Source organism: Protopterus annectens, chromosome 10.part0, assembly GCF_019279795.1.
Source record: "Protopterus annectens isolate FY-2018-M chromosome 10.part0, PAN1.0, whole genome shotgun sequence".
NCBI classification, from domain to species: domain Eukaryota; kingdom Metazoa; phylum Chordata; order Ceratodontiformes; family Protopteridae; genus Protopterus; species Protopterus annectens.
The window spans coordinates 402219749-402240291 of NC_056744.1; the positions used below are offsets into that span (position 1 = coordinate 402219749).

The 20543-nt window shown below is 43.9% G+C and overlaps 1 protein-coding gene across 1 annotated transcript in view; it reads left to right on the top strand.

Moving 5' to 3' along the window:
* The window catches only part of HMCN1 (hemicentin 1), a 5606893-nt gene that overhangs the window by 3789973 nt on the left and 1796377 nt on the right, over window positions 1-20543 (top strand). Inside the window, exon 50 of the mRNA XM_044085314.1 lies at window positions 10246-10419. Coding sequence (XP_043941249.1) covers window positions 10246-10419 — 174 coding nt within the window. The remainder of the gene's footprint in view (window positions 1-10245; window positions 10420-20543) is intronic.

Sequence of the window (20543 nt, forward strand, 5' to 3'; positions counted from 1 at the left end):
CCTTATGTCAGGAGGCCCTTTGAGTATGGCAATGGGTGATCTCATCTCAGCATTTTCTGGTTGCAACACACATTCTGGGGAAGTCCAACGTGATAGCGGACAAGCTCAGCAGGGCAATTTTCCTGCCCCACGAGTGGCCTCTGAAACAAGATGTGGCGGATATTTTCTTCCGCAGATGGGGCCAGCCATGCTGTGATCTTTTTGCCTCTCACCTAAACAACAAATGAAGCAGCTAGTTTGCCCTAGTTCCCCCACCGCTACAGTCACCCAGAGATGCACTGGTCCACGATTGGCCCCCCAGGATTCTTTATGCTCCCCCCCCTTCCTTTAATTCCAAAAGTTCTTCAGAAAGCAAAGTTGCTGAGTCACAAGCTGATCCTCATTGCCCCATACTGGCCTCGTCAGATATGGTTCCCATTCCTTTGGCGTTTCCTGAAAGAGGAGGCTTGGATTCTGGATCCAGTTCCGGACCTCCTGACACATCAGTCGGGCGCTCTTCTTCCTTCCATTAAAACTTTCAAGCTGTCTCCACTTCCAATCCTAGCCAGGCTCCCTGATATCTCATCTATGGTTCAACATATTTTAGTCTCTTCTCATAAACCACCTATTAGGAAACTTTACGCTAGTAAATGGAAGAGGTTCTCCTTCTGGGACGAGCAAAATGACATTGATCCCTTTACAGCTCCAATTGCAAATATCTTGGAATTCCTGGCAGAAACCTTCGAAAAAGGAGCAACGGCTGCTATGATTCATGTTCAGCTGGCTGCTATTTCTAATTTTCATGTGGGTCTTCTAGGTTCTAATGTCATGTCCCATAAGCTATGTAAGGCCTTTTTTGAAAGGTGCTACCCTATTAAGGCCTCCTATCTGAGAACCTCTCCTTTTAACCAGATTGTTTAATAAAATCTTGGAAAATGAGAGAATGCCTGAGGAATGGAGAAGAAGTGCTTTGGTACCGATTTTTAAGAATAAGTGTGATGTGCAGAGCTGTAGTAACTACAGAGGGATTAAATTGATCAGTCACAGCATGAAGTTATGAGAAAGAGTAGTGGAAGCTAGGTTAAGAAGGGACATGATGATTAGTGATCAGCAGTATGGTTTCATGCCGGGAAAGAGCACTACAGATGTGATGTTTGCTCTGAGAGTGTTGATGGAGAAGTACAGAGAAGGTCAGAAGGAGTTGCATTGTGTTTTTGTAGACTTAGAAAAAGCATATGACAGGGTGCCTAGAGAGGAGTTGTGGTATTGTATGAGGAAGTCGGGAGTGTCAGAGAAGTATGTAAGACTGGTACAGGATATGTACGAGGGTAGTGTGACAGCGGTGAGGTCTGCGGTGGGAGTGACGGATGCGTTTAAGGTGGAGGTGGGATTACATCAAGGATCAGCTATGAGCCCTTTCTTATTTGCAATGGTGATGGACAGGTTGACAGACGAGATCAGACAGGAATCCCCATGGACAATGATGTTTGCAGATGACATTGTGATCTGTAGTGAGAGTAGGGAACTGGTGGAGACGACTCTGGCGAGATGGAGATATGCTTTAGAGAGAAGAGGAATGAAGATCAGAAGAACTAAGACAGAATATATGTGTGTGAATGAGAGGGAAGATAGAGGAATGGTGAGGATGCAAGGAGAAGAGGTGGCGAAGGTGGATGAGTTTAAGTACTTGGGATCAGTAGTTCATGGCGAGTGTGGAAGAGAGGTGAAGAAGAGAGTACAGGTAGGATGGACTGGGTGGAGAAGAGTGTCAGGAGTAATTTGTGACAGACGAATACCAGTAAGAGTGAAAGGGAAGGTCTACAAGAGGGTAGTGAGACCAGCTATGTTATATGGGTTGGAGACAGTGGCATTGACAAAAACGCAGGAGTATGAGCTGGATGTGGCAGAGTTAAAGATTTTAAGATTTGCACTGGGTGTGATGAGGGTGGACAGGATTAGGAATAAGTATATTAGAGGGCCAGCCCAGGTTGGATGGTTTGGAGATAAAGCCGGAGAGACAAAGATTACATTGGTTTGGACATGTGCTGAGGAGGGATGCTGAGTATATTGGGAAAAAGATGCTAAGGATGAAGCTACCAGGTAACAGGAAAAAAGGAAGGCCTAAGATAAGGTTTATGGATGTGGTGAGAGAGGACATGTAGGTGGTTGGTGTGGCAGATCAAGATGCAGAGGACAGGAAGAAATGGAAACAGATGATCCACTGTGGCGACCCCTAACGGGAACTGCCAAAAGAAGCTGATGATCTGAGAACCTCTCCATCCTTGGGATTTAAATTTAGTACTAGCTGCTCTGATTCTTCCTCCCTTTGAGCCAGCTGCTTCTTGTCCTCTAAAGTTCTTATCATGGAAGACCCTCTTCCTGATTGCTGTTACATCAGTTAGGCGGGCTTCCGAGTTACAGGCATTTTCCATCCGCCCGTCTTATATGATCTTTCACAAGGATAGAGTATCCCTTAGAATGCAGAGTATAATTTGAATCATTCAATTGAACTTCCTGTTTTCTTTCCAAATTATGGCAACAAGGCAGAGTATAAATTACATCAAATGGATGCCCACAGGCAGTTATGATTTTATCTTCAAAGAACCAAGGACATCAGAAAATCAGATCAGCTATTTGTGTCCTTCTCTCAGAGCAAGCAAGGCTCACCAGTTTCCAAAGTGTCTCTTTCAAAATGACTGTCCAATACTATTACTCATGCTTATGAGTCTCGAAATGTGTCAGTCCCAGGTAAAGTAAGGGAACATTCTACTGGGTCCTTGGCTACCTCCATAGCCTTTCAATCTAAGCTTCCTTTAGATACTGTTTGTGCGGCAGCAACATGGGCTACTCCCCATACCTTCATTTCTCATCACAAACTGGACATGGCCTCTCGGAACAGGGCATCCTTTGGTTTCACGGTTCTGAAGTCTCTTTTCCAGTGAGCCACCCAGGATTTAGGTGCTGGGGATGCTGTCCCAACCCGAAAGAAGGAAGGCGAGATGGACAAAATAACATAAAGAAGTTAAGTTCTTACCATAACATTCCATTGTCCTTTATCTCACCTTCCTTCTTGCGTCCCTCCCTCCTTACCCCATCCAAGATGATTTAGAGGAATTTGTTTTTCTTTTGACTGATTTGGTTGAGTTTCCTTTGCTTTCAGCTTTTGGTATTGCCCTTGTCACCATGGTTGTTCTGTTGTTTTTGGTACAAGGAAGCACATAGTTCACAAAGTCAGTGTGCTAAACAGTCACAGCCCTTAAGGTCAAACAACATGCCAGACACACTTGTAATAGGTGACTCCATAGTCAGGCACACTGACGTCCCGCTCACCAGACTGAACAAGGAGAGGGTCACAGTAAGCTGCCTGTCGGGAGCTAGAATCCGCCACATAACACAAGCACTCAGGTCACTCCACAGCAAGTACAAATATGACTCAGTCATTGTACATGCCGGTGTGAACGACCTGAGACGTACCTCCCTGGACTACATGAAAAGAGACATAGAGGAGCTCTCTGATTATGTAGCCCAGGCCGGTATGACCCTGACCCTGAGCAGCATCTTACCCTCACCAAGAATGATGCCACAGTACAAAGACAAAATGATCAGCTTTAACAATTGGCTTAATTACTGGTGTCATTCTAAGGGGATCCAGTGTCTGTCTGCTTGGGATGACATGCTTGACAAGCCACGCTACTTCGCAAGGGATGGCTTGCACCTGTCACCCCTGGGCTTCCGGATATTGGCCAAGGCTCTTGCCACACCCATAGTGCCTTTTTTAGGCAAGGCTCAAATGACAAACCTACCTCCCTAGAAAACACAAGTGGAAAAAAACTAAGGGTAATGCTGCTCAATGCCAGAAGTCTAAACCTCAAAATGCATGCCCTCGAAGCCCTCCTCAGTATGGAGAACATCGATGTCTGTGCAGTGACTGAAACCTGGTTCAAGGCTCCTGAGAGCACCCCAGCACTATCAGGTTTTACCTCATATCATGCCTTCCGGCCCCAAAACTTGGACCGAACCACAAAAGGAGGGGAGTATCCATTTTCATCAAAGATACCCACACCTCCAGGTTAGTGGCAACGCACGAAGCATCGGAGACTATCCAGGTGCAACTAACCATAGGCAAAACTGCCTTACAGTTTGTAGCATGCTACAGACCACCCGCTCAAACTCAGGAACCCCACACAGCCTTCCTGAAGACACTGGAGAGTATGAATGTCTCTCCAAATACCATCATTTTGGGAGACTTCAACTACCCAAACATAGACTGGGAACATTACTCAAGCCCCAACACCCTAGCCCAAAGGTTCCTAGAATTCATAAACTCAAATGCAGTGGAACAACTAGTCACCATTCCCACAAGAGGAGACAATATACTAGACCTGATCATCACAAACATGGGGACAAAATGCTCCACACGGAAGTACATCCCTCTTTGGTAAGATCAGACCACAAATTAATCTCACTGGAAATCCACATCCGCCCCACCCCCTGCACAAAAGACCACAGTGAAGAACTTCTCAAAAGCAAACTTCACACTTCTTAAGACTGAAGTGGTATCTTTCAAGGCCCCTGGGCCAGTGGAAACCACAACCCACACTGCTGAATCTTTTGCAAATGCCTTCTATGGGCACCTTCAAGAATGCATGGATCATGCAATCCCAAATAAAACCAAGACCCATTCCCCAAAGGCAGGCGCCGGTCTGGTGGACCCCAGCCATAAACAAACTTTACAACAGGAGGAGGAAGCTACTACATGACAGAGCAAAATCCCTAAAAGGGAAGGCATCTCTGATCAGTACTAGCAAAAACTACGATCACTCATAAAATCATCCAAGGCCAACTTTGAGAGAAAAATCGCAAAAGACAATCACAAGGCCTTCTTTAGCTATGTTAGAAACCTGGGTGGAAACTCCCAGATATGCTCAGAGTTAGTCCAAAATGACACAAAATACACTGAACCCACTGACATTGCCAACATTCTGGCAGACAGGTTCAGTGCAAATCCCCTCCCCAAAAGGAGAAATAACTATCCCAGCAGAGTGTAGCCTCCCTAACATCTCAGATGCCCAGGTGAGAGCCGCCCTCTCTAAAGCTAAAAACACAGCATCAATGGGACCGGATGGTGTCCCGGGCTGTGTGCTACATGAACTCCAAGAGGAACTAAACCCACACATAAGGCTGCTGTTTAATCTTAGCCTTACTACAGGATACGTACCCAAAGAGTGGCGTACGGCAACAGTGGTCCCACTTCACAAAGGCGGTGCTTCTACGGACCCTGGAAATTACTGCCCTATAAGCTTGACGAGCCTGGTCTGCAAAGCTATGGAGAGGATCATTATGGAACTCATAAACAAAGACATTGGGGACCTACAGACATTGGATCCTACCCAATTTGGCTTTGTCAAGGGCAGATCCTGCCTTTTGAACTTGGTCGACTTTTTTGAAACAGTCACTAAGGCCATTGATGAGGGCAAGGCAGTTCACACAGCCTACCTTGACCTTGCAAAAGCCTTTGACACAATACCCCACTCGGGCATCATAGACAAACTCACCAGCTTAAATATAAACCCATATGTCACATGATGGGTTGCAAACTGGCTCAAGGACAGAACTCACAGGGTCAGAGTTGCTGGAGCTATGTCAGACTCTAAGCCAGTCACAAGCGGTGTCCCACAGGGCTCAGTCCTGGGACCCCTCTTGTTCGGCATTTATTTTTCCGAGGTACAGGCAAACATAGGAGGATTGTGGCTGACAAAGTTCGCAGATGACTGCAAACTGGGCGCCATAATTGATACTCCAGCGGACACAAACATCCTTCAGAGAGGCCTCATAGAAATGGAAAATTGATGCCAGAGCCATGGCCTTAAGCTGAACGCCAACAAATGTATAGTCATACCCTTTGGGAAAAACAAGGTACCGACAAATTACCACATAGGTGGTAATCCATTAAGTATGGAAGAGGTAATCAGGGACCTAGGGACCCAGGTTGACAGTAACCTCTCATTTGACACTCACATTGCCAAAGTGGTTAGGAAGACCTTCTATATTGCCCACCTTATCATGAAGGGTTTTACATCTAGATCAAGAGAGGTCATTGTGCCCCTGTACTCTTCTCTTATCAGGCCAATGATTGAGTACAATGCCCCATTTGGGATGTATCTCACCCGACACCTGCAGCAGTTGGAAAGACCCCAAAAGTTCCTCACCAAGAGGATAAAGGGTCTTAAACATATGTCATATGCTGCCCGACTGAAAAAACTCCAGCTCTATTCAGTCGCATACCGCCTACTCACAGGTGATCTGTGCCTGACGTACAAGGCCATGTCCAATCCCGAATTAATGGACATGCTCCACCTCAGAAAATCCAAATCCATCAGAGCCACGAGATCAAGTGACCTAAACCTCAACACAGAAATAAATAGAACGTGCTGGAGGGACAGATTCATAACCCAGAGGCTCCCTACACTCTGGAACAGAATCCCAGTCCATGTTAGGCAGAGCCCCTCACTGACTCTATTCAAGAGAAATCTCGACGAGTGGATGGGAGATCGTAGGTTTACCCCGGGGGTCATCTCTGTGTCACTACTAGACAGAGGCATAGTAAACTAAACCCTAAAAGGGCGTAGTATTCTCATCCTAAGGGGTGGTGTAAGCCACATACACTCTGGCTAGGCTTATAAATGCCCTAGGGCAGATAGCCTAGTACGAACCTATGAACCTATGAACCTATTGTTTAGCTACCTCCTTTATGAGGTAATTCTTAATTTTCCTGTCTAGTGGTTAGTTCTCACAAATGAGATCTGGGTAGCTACTGCTAAGCATGCTGGGATAAGAGGTTAGCCTCGAGCCAGTAAGGACTCTTTGAGCTTTAGAAGTGGCTGAGTCGGAGCAGAGATTGGCTCCGAACCCCAACCAGAAAGAAGGAAGGTGAGTTAAAGGACAACAAACATGGAATGTTATGGTAAGAACATAACTTCTTTATATATATGTTGGGGTCTATATTAAATAAACAAACAAAATTTCAACAACAACATGCTCGACACACTTCAATCAACCGTTCACCTAATCGAAAACTTAAAAGCCTGAATATCACTTAAACAAAATATTTAGTTTAGCCAACACCTTCCCTAAACTAACATACAACACACACACATACAACCAATATATTTAAACCCCTACTCGCTCACATAATTTCACAGCTTTTAAACCTTAACACACTCTTCTACTTTTAAAAGAAGGTGGGGGGGCGCCCCCCACACCCCCCTAACTAAATATGCCAACTACGAGATCGCTCTACATTGGGGAAAGGGCAATTTCCCGGTAATCCCAAAGCAAATTCTTTCACAAGGAAAGAATTCGCTTACCTAGCCATTCCAGATAGTTTAGCATGTTTACGTCACAAGCTACATTCACTAACATAGCCAAGTAAAACTTTTCGGAAATGCTGTTTTTGGCATTTTCAGCTTCCGATTAGATGGACGTTTGATCAGAGTGTATCAAGCATGTTGTGCTCGACATTTTGATCATTTGTTCATCTAATATAGACCTATATATATATATATATATATATATATATATATATATATATATGGTTTCACTTCATATTGCCGAAAGACACCTCACAACCACGAAATTACAACATCCAACACACACCGTACAGCACACAACTTACAAACCATAACACCTACACCACAAAACACTGAAAAACAACACAACACCACACAGACACACACCTACACTACACATATGCAGGGGGGCAAGCCACCCTGCACCCCCCCCCTACTTACATATACTAACTCTGAGATCGCACAAACAGTAAAAAAAAAATAAATCACACAGAGACAACTCACACACTCATATCCCCACCTCCCTACCCTGACCCACTCATGCAAGTTACAAAAACACTCACTTACCTTAAACTGCAGACACCATCCCAGCCGAACACTTCCGTATGATAACGAAAATACATAAGCACGAATTTGACATAGTCCTATTCGCGATTATGCACGTTTGTTATTTAGAGGTTTTGGCTTCATGGACACGAATTGCTGAAATTCAATATTTCAGCAATTCGCGTTTATGAAGTGAAACCATATATATATATATATATATATATATATATACACACACACACACACACACACACACACACACATATAAAAAGTGTACACACCCCTGTTAAAATACCAGGTTTTTGTGGTATAAAAAATGAGACTATAATAAATAATTTCAAAATTTTTCCCCACCTTTAATGTGACCTGTAACCTGTACAATTCAATTGAAAATCAAACAAATCTGTTAGGGGAAAAAATTACAAAAAATAAAAACGTACAATAAGCTGATTGCATAAGTGTGCACACCCTTAAACTAATACTTTGTTGAAGCACCTTTTGATTTAATTACATTGTTTAGTCTTCTTGGGTTGGAGTCTATCAGCATGGCACATCTTGACTTGGAAGTATTTGCCCACTCTTCCTTGCAAAAGCGCTCCAAATCTGTCAGATTGTGAGGCATCTGTTGTGCACAGCCCTCTTCAGGTCACCCCACAGATTTTCTATTGGATTTAGGTCTGGGCTCTGGCTGGACCATTCCAAAACTTTAATTTTCTTCTGGTGAATCCATTCTTTTGTCGATTTGGATGTATGCCTGGGGTCATTGTCATGTTGAAAGGTGAAATTCCTCTTCATCTTCAGCTTTCTAGCTGAAGATGAAGAGGAATTTCACCTTTCAACACGACAATGACCCCAAGATTTTCTTCAGCTGGAATTGGGGCATCTGAAAACCTGAAGGTTTTGGGCCAAAAGAGACTGGTATTTGGAACTGTTCATAATTCTCTCCACCTTGACTAAAGCCCCAGTTCCAGCTGAAGAAAAGCAACCCCAAAGCATGATACTGCCACCACCATGCTTCACAGTGGGGATGGTGTTCTTTCGGTGATACGAAGTGTTGTTTTTGCGCCAAACGTACCTTTTGGAATTGAGGCCAAAAAGTTCAACCTTGGTCTCATCAGACCATAACACATTTACCCACATGCCTTTTGGGAGACTTGATGTATTGTTTTGCAAATTTTAGCCAGGTTTGGATGTTTTTCTGTGTAAGAAAAGGCTTCCGTCTTGCAACCCTACCCCATAGTCCAGACATATGGAGAATATGGGAGATTGTTGTCACATGTAGTGCACAACCAGTACTTGCCAGAAATTCCTGCAGCTCCTTCAGTGTTGCTGTAGGTCTCTTGCAGCCTCTCCGACCAGTTTTTGTCTTGTCTTTTCATCAATTTTGAAAGGACATCCATCCAGTTCTTTGAAACGTCACTGTTGTCCCATATTTTCTCCTCTTTTTGATGAGTGACTTCACTGTGTGTGTTCCATCGTATATCCAATGCTGTGGAATTTTTTTTTGTACCCTTCTCCTGACTGATACCTTTCAACAATGAGATCCCTTTGATGCTTTGTAAGCTCTCTGCGGACCATGGCTTTTACTGTAGCAGGCAACTGAGGAAATGTCAGGAAAATCCTACTAGGATAGCTGAACTTTATTTGGGGTTAATCAGAGTCTCTTTAATTGATGGCAGGTGTGTACCCAAGAAGACTGAATGCTGTAGTTAAATCAAAAGGTGCTTCAACAAAGTATTAGTTTAAGGGTGTGCACACTTATGCAACCAGCTTATTGTATATTTTTTATTTTTTTATATTTTTTCTGTAACAGATTTGTTTGTTTTTCAATTGAATTGTACAGGTTATAGGTCACATTAAAGGTGTGAAAAGTTTTGAAATGATTTATTGTGGTCTAATTTTTTTATATCACAAAAACCTGGCATTTTAACAAGGGTCACACACACACGTGTATGTATGTATATGTATATATATATATATATATATATATATATATATATATATATATATATATATATATACACACACACACATATATATGATTTTATTGCTGGCAGCATTTCACATTTCATTATGTTAAGAGGTCTGTTTGAAATGTTACCCCAATGAAAGATAATTTCATCCTGTTCATAACAGAGTTATTGACCAGCTCTATCCTATATTTCCTGTTGCACATTGTAATGCTACCAAACTTTATTCTCAGACGTATGAACACAGAAGTACATGACAGAGAAGAATCTACAGTCTTATGCCTCTCTGTCTCTTTCTCTCTCTCTCCTTCCATCTCTTTCTACTGCAGCATGTAGTGACTATGCTTTAGAGACTATTGCATTTGGCAATACAATGTCTTTATTTTTGTCTTCCTTTACAGTGTCACCAACCATTGCTGGGACAGACAATAATGGCACTCCTGAAGAGGTTATTGTGATTCTGAATAGCCCTACTTCCTTGGTTTGTGAGGCACAGTCCTATCCTCCTGCCACCATCACCTGGCTTAAAGATGGAGCACAGTTTGAATCGAACCGAAACGTGCGAATTCTTCCAGGTAAACATCAGCTAATCTATACCAAACATTCAGAACTCCATTTTGCTCCATCTTTTAGACAGTTCTGTTGTACATTTTATCAAGGGCCTTACTGTATCTAACTGCATAACATCAATCTATAGATATTTAAGATGATACTGAATTATACAACTTTAAGAAAGTACACATTTGTGTGGCCATTCCTGTGTAACAGCAAGCTTTGTACAGAAAGAAGGAAAGAAAAAAAGAAACCCTGGGTATTCTTCAGTGCTTGCTTCCACAACTGTCAGAAAATCTTCATGTTTGAGATACTTATTGTCAGCAACAGGCACTAGGACTGGAATGGTGCCATTCAGCTGCACAATATCAAGAAGATCATTGGACCACTGTAGTTTACTTGTATTAACCCTTTTATACTCCAACATAAACATCATCATTTTTCATAATAAAGCACTCAAAAGTGCCTGTCAGCTGCTAGATGCATGCTGTTATCACTTATATGTCTGCCAGTGAGGATGCAAGACATTTTTTTTTCTTTCATTGTTTGTAAAGTTTCTTTGAGGCTATAGCTTTGACTGCTTCATAACTCTAATGATATAACTAGGCATGTTTAATGTATTAAAGGTAGTTACTTTTTTCTGAGCATCTCGCTGACAAATTATGACTAACATGGGCCAAAAGGTGTTTGTAAATTTCCAAACAAATGCCTGACATATGGTCTTGTACTTAATTTATTTCAGGATAATGTTGCTCATCTAAAAGCATGCTTATAATGGGTTTTGACATGACTGATGCATTCATTTTTAATAGGCTTGTCCAGTCATTTTTGTTCTAGAGGTCAGATGTTATATTTATACACTCCAAAGTAATTAAATCAAATGTTTCTAAAAATAGCATATGTAGTAAAATATATTCTGACACATTTCAGAATATCATGCATACACTTGTATTATATTTAAAGATCATTCATATCTAATTCTGGAGTTAATATCATGTTTGGCACTTTTATATTTGCATGCATTTCTCAGTACCATGCATGTAGTGACTATGCTTTAGAGATATACCTCACCAATTCTTTGGTTAATGCATTATTTGGCACTGTGCTTGTTTGCAAAGATAGTCTATGGCTGGGATTCAGAAATGCTTACTGCAAAAGAGAAGCCTTAACATGTCAGATCTGATGTTGTCAATTTTCAGTCATTCCTGAACAATTGGGTTCAGATCAGACCCCCAGATCTGACTCGGCTGTTATTTACAACTTTTGAACACTAGAAAACTTTCAAGTTCCTCCCTTACCCATAATGCTGTATCCCCTAACACTCCTCAGAGCTAATTTGCTGCTTTCACGTTTAGACATGGTTACTGTGAGTTCTCGAGCTTAGGGTTCAAAGACAGAGATACATTGTAATCTTATTATCTTATTATCTTGTTTGATATATAAATTATTTCCTCCCTACCTACACGAAAGTGTAATGCTTTCTTACCATTGTTGGTAAACTTTCCCTTCTAGCCCCTTTTTCACAGTTAGTGAATTCTTTGATGCCATTGTTGGTATCTCCTTTCCTTCTGTCTATAAAAAAAAAAAAATGTCTGAAAAACCATCTGGTTTTAAAAAGTGCCAGAAACGCAGTCATAAGTTGCTTCTTTCTGACTCTTTTCTGTGCATTTATTGTCTAGGCCCTGAGTACATTCAGAAAGATTGTGACATTTGTAAATCTTTTAATCCTCGGGCAATTGTGGACCATAAGAACAAACTTATTTTAAAAGGCTTGCTCCCCTCTACCTTTTTGGAGCCCTTATCTGGGGCTTGACCCCCCCCTAACTGATGACAAAGGAACACTGTAGAAAACCTTTGGATGCATCAAGTTTCTCCACCCCTTCCTTGGATCTGATGGGGGAGCCTTCAAGAAAGAAACTCAAAAAGTCAGATCCAAAGACTGTTCCTTCTCTGAAGCCAGTGTCAGACACCATATCAGTTTTCTCAGATCTGTAATATCAGATCTGAAGCCTTTACATCGGACCAGATATTCTCCTTCCATAGATCTGTACCCTCTCAGGTCACATCCCCATATTTAGAGTCTCTCTGGCATTACAGATCCCATTGTGTGGCCTCATCATCTCATTCTTCCAGAAGTCTGACCAAAGCTAATGTGGATAGAATGATGAGGAAGTTTCCCTTGGTGCAGATTGAGATGGGAGTTCTTCTGGCTTCTACCCCTTCAGGTCAGGAAGCCCTCACCAGCACTACACCACTGATCTTGGCTCCTTCTACAATCTGACCCCTGGTTTTGGAGCCTTTGGATCTGAGTTTTCCAGGGCTGTCTGGGTCAGATCCGAAAATCATAGTTATTTTGGCTCTGAGGCCTTCTTTGAGTGCACCAGCTCCAAGTGTATTGGAGCCAGACGACTCTCAGAGCTGAAGCATCCCTGTCAGATCCAAGGTGTTGGAGTCAACTGTGAGGTTGTCAGAGTTTTGGCATTGGATAGCTTAGCTCTGACCTCTGCCTTGGGTGGACTGCCTTTGGGGTAGGGAGAGCTGATGGGGTGGAAGCATGACTTCTCAGTTCCATTGACTTCCTTCTCACTGGAGTGTTCTGCTTTCGAGGTAGTGGAGAGTGTTTTCTGCTTTTGCAGGATGGATGGTTTCTCCCCTCTCAGATCACACTTCTGGAACCTGTATGTCTCTGTGCCTTGAGCCTCATAACTCTACTCCACACGGATAGCCAGTCCAAAGTGTCCAGGCTACTTAGCGGGGTAGTACCATTTTTTCCGAATTGTCTTTGGAACACCCCATTGCAGAAGTCCCTAGGAAGATGAGGTTCAAGAGGAAGCACGTGGACTGACCTCAGGAGTCAATCACTGAAGATACCGATTTTAATGAGGGGAAGGGTCCCAGAGATCACCTTCTTATGACATCTCATTTGAATGCATCATAGAGATCCTTAAGCAGAGGGGTGGTTGGTCTACTGATAACCCTTCCCAAGAGGAATCATTATTCCTGGAAGCTTTCGGGTCTGGCCCATCTACCTCCTGGGTGATTCTGCCCACCGATGAACTCATTGACTTGATCTTTAGGCAGGTGTGGAAGGAACCAGATATTGCTGAATCGATTCCCAAGATACTAGACTGGATTTTAGCACCACCTAAAGGAAAGGAATTCTGGAGCAAGGGAGTACAGGTAGATGGTATGGTCACAGAACAGAGTTCTTCTGTCCATCCCTGTAACAGGGAGTCAGGGGTGTTTGACAGATTTGGGAAGCATGTTTATGCTTCAGTGACATTTGCGCTCAGATCACTGAATTATTTGGCATACTTCACTAGATTGCAGAGGGATTTGATTAAGGAACTTTCCAAAGCCCTTGCTGGGACCAGTATTTCTGAGGCTCAGAGTTCTGTGGTCTCTCAGTTGTCTACCCTACAGTCAGTCACTAATTCATCCATGAGGCTCATTTCACATATGGCTGAAGGTATCTCAAGGGTGGCAGATTCAGGCATTTCCATTAGAAGACATGCCTGGATGCATTTGTGTGATTTTGCAGAGCCCGCCAAGCCCTTTTTTGTCAATGCACCTTTTGACGGAAGCTCTTTGTTCAGCAGTAAGGTAAAGGACACACTCTCCAGGTGTGAGCCAGATGGAAAGACCCTCTCTGCAGTGGGAGTACATTTTTCGACCTCCTCAAAAGACCTTTTCCAGGAATCAATGAGGAGGTCATAAATGTGGTTCTTAAAGTCCCAGGGTCCTTTCCAAGATTCACATAAAGATAGTTCCCCCAGGGGCGGAGGGGGGGACTTGAATGGAAGGCATCACCCACATGGCAGAGGAGACCCACAGAACCAAGGGTCTAGAGGTTCCTTCTCTGAGAGATAATAGCAGTGCTCCTGAAAGGAGGTCTGATTGTCCACCCTGCAGGCAGTTGAGGGTCATTTATCCTTACACAAGATAGCCAGGCTAGACCTTACAAAAGATATGTGGGTGCAGAGGATTATTTCCAGAGGTTATATAATTCCCTTTTCCCTATCACCTCCACCTGTATGCAAAATTCCTGATGTTCTACCCAGTCAGAGGAAAACAGCAGCACTAGAAGTGGAAAAGCTGCTAGAAAAAAGATTCTTCCAAAAGGTCTCACTAGATCAGATAGAATCCAGAACTTACTCGGGATTCTTTTTAGTGCCAAAGAAAACAGGGGACTGGAGACCAGTTTTGGATCTCAGCAGTTTAAACAGATCAGTTCAGCACACCAAGTTCTGGATGGTCAAAGTTCAGTCCATTCTGCCCTTTTTGTGCAAGGGGTACTAGATGTGCTCCAGGATGTCTACTATCACATAAAAAAATGAACAGGCAATCCAGAAGGTACTTGTGCTTCTGGCTGGGAGCCAGTCATTACCACTTCAGTGCACTGCCCTTTGGTCTCACCACAGCGGGGTGTTCACCAAATGCATGGCAGTGGTAACAGCTCACTTAAGACTACAGGGATTCTGATTGATTCTGTATTTGGATGACTGGCTCATTACCGCTCCAACCATGCACCTACTGATAAGAGCTCAAGACCAGGTACTCCAGACTTGCTTCCTTCTGGGGATTACCATAAATTACAACAAATCTCAGTTAGAACTGTCTTAAACATTGGAATTCATTGGAGCAATTTTCAACACAGTATCCATGACAGCCTGTCTTCCCATCCCAAGAGTCAGAATATCCGATTCCAGGTCAGAAGGTTAATTCAGAATTCCTCAGTTTCACCCCAATTGATTCTCCAAGCCTTGTCAAGGTCTGTGGATAGTTCTGGTTCCCCTAGCAATATTTCCTATGAGAATTCTTCAGTGTATGTTAGCAATTCAGTGGTCCATTCTTCATCATGATATGTCCACTCAGATAAGAATTACCAAAACATCCAAAATATATCTTTGGTGGTGGATCTGCTCAGATCAGGTTTTACAAGGCCTTCCCTTCATTCTTCCTCAATCCAAGGCCATAGGGACCACAGATGCATCCCAGATTATGGGGGGGGGGTACTTTCTGGGAAAAGAGTCCAAGGCACATGGTCCCCTGAAGATGCCAGTATGCCTATCAGTGTCCTGGAAATGAGAGCAGTGCTCTTAGCATTGCAGGATTTTCAAGACTCTCGCCTTGCGGGACAGTTGCAATTCAGACAGACAGTATGTCCGTGGTTTGTTACATCAACAAACAAGAATGAACCAGATCTTAACCCCTTGTGTCAGGAAGCTCTGAGAATGTGGTTCTGGCCGATCTCTCCCAACTGATTTCTGATAGTGCACATTCTGGGGAAATCTAACATGATAGTGGACAATTTGAGCAGGTCCATTCTACTACCTCACAAGTAGTCTGTCAAAAAGAAAGCGGCAGAAATGATTTTTGCCAGTGGGGCCAGCCATGCTGCAACCTATTTGCATCTCCTCTAAACAACAAGTGCAGCAGGTTCTTTGCCTTAATCCCCCAACCGGGGTAATCACTGATAGAAGCTCTACTTCACAAATGGCCCCCAGTCTCCTCTATGTGTATCTCCCAACCCCCTTAATCCCCAAATTTTTACAGAAAGCATCCCGGTTGAAGAACAAAATCATCCTTAGTGTCCCTGATTGACCTTGACAAATTTGGTTCTCCTTTCTTTGGCCTCATCTAGTCTATATTCCGTGGATTCTGGATCCAATTCCAGACCTTCTGTCTCACCCTACAGACATGACTCACCTGGATATCTCAAACCTAAAACTAACTGCATGGTTTCTCCACTTCCATTGATAGCCAGACAGCATACACTCTCTTCCCCTGTTCATCATATACTTTTTTCTTCCCACAAAGCTTCCATAAGGAAACTTTAAAGAAATAAATGGAACATGTTTGTTTTTGGGTGCAGGAGAAACATATTTACCCTTTTTCAACACCAGTGCATAGTGTCCTTGAATTTTTAGCAGCAAATTTCAATAAAGGAGCCAGCTCCTCTGCTATTAAGATATAACTAGCTGCCATCTCTAACTTTTACATAGGGATTGAAAACTCTTCCACTCTTCTTTTGAGACCTCCTTATAAGGATCCAACGCCACCATGGGACTTAAATTTAATATTACATGGCTTAATTCACTCCCCTTTCGAACCAGCAGCAAAATGTGAACTTAAGTTTTTGACCTGGAAAGCTATATTTTTGGTAGCCATCACCTCTGCTAGAAGACTGTCAAAACTTCATGCATTGTCCTGTAAACCTTCCTACTTAATATTTCATAGGGATATAGTGGCATTACGAACCAATCCTTCCTTCCTAAGGTGGTGTCAGAATCCAACATCGACCAATGTATTAATCTGCCAGTTTTATTTTCAAATTTCCCAAACAAAGGTGAATACATGTTACATTTACTGGACAATCATACGTAATTATATTTTTACTTACACAGAGCAAAGGACTTCAGAAAAACAGATCAATTATTTGTCTCCTTTGCGGATTCAAAATTAGGCAAGCCAGTTACAAAAGTAGCCTTAGCCAGATGGCTGATTGTATATCCTTTGTCTATAATAAATTGGGCTTTCCTTACCAAAACCTTTGAGAGCCCATTCAACCAAGTCCATGGCAACATCATCAGTAGTTTTATCCAGGTCTTCCATAGATGATATATGTGTAGCTGCTACTTGTGCTAATCCTCACACCTTTACTCATTACAAATTGGATCTGGTCTCGAGGGGATGAGCAGCCTTTGGCTCAATTCCATCCATCCATCCATCCTTGACCCTTTTTTCTATTTTGCATATGGGGTCTGGGTGTCACTTCAGTAGTGGCAATCATCTTGAGCCAAAGTTTACACCAACAGGTGGCTACCCCTCCCGTGGTAGTTCATTCATACCACTCACTCGCACACACACTTTCACCTATGGCCAATTTAGAGTGTCCAGTCCACCTACTGCATGTATTTGGAATGTGGGAGGAAACTGTAGCACCTGGAGGAAACACATGTGACCACAGGGCGAACATGCAGACTCTGCACAGAAGGCACTCCAGCCAAGAATCGAACAAGAGAGACTCTTGCTGTGAGGTGACAAAGCTAACCGCTGCACCACCATAGCCACCCTTGCTTTTGGCTCAACCCTGCTCAGAAAAATCCATCCTTAGAGTCCTCATGGTATTTCAGGTAGCTGGGGACTCTGTCCCAGTTGTTGAGGAATGAATGAAAATTGACAACATCAGATAAAACAGTTACATATCTCTCTTTCTCTCTCTCTCTCTCTCTATATATATATATATATATATATATATATATATATATATATATATATATAAAGCATTCCTTCTGTGTTGTCCATTTTCATTCTTCCTCAACTCCCCTCCCACCAACCCCCTACCTTTGAACTAATGACTTCTGGAAGAACAAACCTTATAAGGGAACTACTGATGTGAGAGTGTTCAATCTCGCCGTTTGTTCTTACACATGGGTTCGGAGCCGATCCTCGGCTCCGTGTCGGCCGCTTGCAAGCTCTGCATCGAGAAGAAGCTCGAGATCACCCAATACCCACAATCCCCCTCTGCCTTTATCTCAGATCTAGTTTGCCGCTGCAGCGTTCGCATCACTGGGTCGAGCTCGAGCACCTAAGATAAGATTAAGATTTTATTCTTGTTTTTTTCTTGGTACTTTTATTACATAAAGTTGTTTAGTGATATTTTGTGTGTGTGTGGTAAGGTTCAGGGATACTCGGTACCGTTAAGTTTATTTAAACTTAGTTAGAGTTATCTTCGGGGCCTACCACCCCTTACTTGACTTGACAACCGGATTGACCATATTACTGGATTCGACATTTTTACCGGACTTGACTACTTTACTGGATTTTACTTTTTTCCCCTTATTAGTGACATGTCTGAAAAGGCTAAATCGGGGTTTAAGTGTTGCCAATGTGGGCAAAAGATGTCAGTAACTGACAATCATAGTTCCTGCGTCTACTGTCTTGGCCCTCTCCATCTGCAAGAAGACTGCTCTATTTGTCATTCTTTCAGTGGGAGGGTCATGACAGATAGGCGCAGGAAACTAATGGATAGAGGTTTGTTAAAACCTTCCTTTCAAGAGGCTCTGGATGCTTCTGACCAGGCATCCAAATCCTCGAAGGAATCGAAGACGTCAGAGCCCAAGTCATCGGCTCCGAGTTTCAGCAAAAGTTAGATCACCGGTTCCACAGACTTCGGGGCCGAGTGTTCAACTGTTGTCAGTTTCCGAACCTCGAGTCTTGGAACCGGTGATGGAGCTCCCTCCCCCGACACTGTTGAGGTCGGCTCCGTCTTCGATTCCTTCGACCCGTTCTTCCAGGCCCCTCTCCGACATCGATGTGGACCGTGTGGTGCAGAAATTATTGGAACATACGGCCTTGTCCAAGCTTATTTCGGTTTCCACCCAGTTGGTGTCGAAACTTGAAGGCCTTCCATTATCTCCATCCATTCCTCCTCCGAGACCTGTCCAGTCTTTGGAGCCGGAAGAGGTTGATCTGCTGATTGTGGAGCCCTCGGTGCCAGAACCGTCTTTTTCTCGGTCGGCTCCGTTCACCTCGACTCCGTCGGATCCGGTACCGGAGTCTCGGGGTCAAAGATCCATCCTTGGTTCCGGGGCCGAGAGTCGAACCGATGTTTCGGTTCCGACTCTTCCTCGGGCCTCGGCTGGATTGATTCGCTCCGTCCTCAGGGTCGATGCCTTCGTGCCTGTTTGGATTCTTCCCATTTCTTGAACCGGGAGATACCTCGACTCGGGACCGGGGCCTTCGATCTCATGAGGAAGGTGTTGTCTACCCAGACAACCACATCAGTAGAAGCAGCCTCTCCTCCCCATAAAGGACCGTTATCTTCCTCTGCACCAACGGCCACATCCAAGCGTCGAGCACCGGTGTCTCAGCCACCCTGGAGGGTGCCCCTCTTCCTCGGAGGCTTCTTGGATGCTCCCCGAAGAAGTCCCTAGGAAAAGATTGTGTAAGAGGAGATACTTAGATTCTCCACAAGAATCTTTGACATCGATACTGACTTGGATGAGTCAGAAGGGTCCCCAAAGTCACCTTCAGAAGATGTCTCCTTTTCTGACATCTTGGAGATCCTAAAGCAGAGAGGTGATTGGCAGTCCTTCCCCTTCTGAGGATGAGTCAGTCTTGCTGAAGGCATTGGTGCTCGCCTTCCTCCTCCTGGGTCCTCCGCCTCGATGAGTTAATGGAGCTGATTGCTCGAAGGCGTGGGAGACACCTGACACGTGGAACCAGTCCCTAGGAAGCCCAATAAGTACATCACTGCACCCCAAGACAAGGCTTACCTCACAAAGGAGTTCCAGTGGGCGCCATGGTGGTGGCAGCTGCCAGAAAAGGAGATGTCGGAATCTTCCTCATCTGTCCATCCGCCTAACAAGGATTCCAGGACGATGGATAGATACAGGAAGCATTTTTAGTTCAGCGGCTTTTCTATCGATCCCTGAACTATTTGACCCATTTTACACGTCTACAGAGGGATCTAATCAAAGAGTTGGGAGATACCCTCCAGGGTACCTACAGATGCTGCTGTCTCAGAGAAAGTTACAGCACATCTCAATACCCTTACATCCATCGTTAACTCATCCATGAGGCTGATATCATACGCTTCAAGGATCGAGTAGAACAGCAACTTCAGCGATTGCTCTTAGACAATCCTGGATGCGCTTATGTTCATTCGCGGAAGCCTTCAAGTCTTCCTTTACTAACGCCCATTTGATGGTGCCACTCTCTTTGGCCCCAAAGTAAAGGAGACCCTTACCCGTGTGAGCAGGAGGGAAAGACTCTGTCTGCTGTCGGAGTCCGCTTTTCCACCCCATCCAGACCGTGCCCCAAAGGGCAACGTGGTGGAAAAATGTGGTTTGAAACCCCAAGGATCTTTCCCAGGCACACAGGGTGATGCCCTTCTAGAGGCAGAGGAGGGGCAGAGGTGGAAGACACTGCCCTGGCGGCAGAGGGGTCCATAAAACCAGGGTGACAGGGATACAACCCTGAAAAACTCAACCGGGAGGAGGCCAGTTTGCTCAGTTTAAGCAGTCAGTTCGCCAAGTTCTGGATGGTCAAAGTTCAGTCCATTCTGCCCTTTTTGCAAGGGGTACTAGATGTGCTCCAGGATGTCTACTATCACATAAAAATGAACAGGCAATCCAGAAGG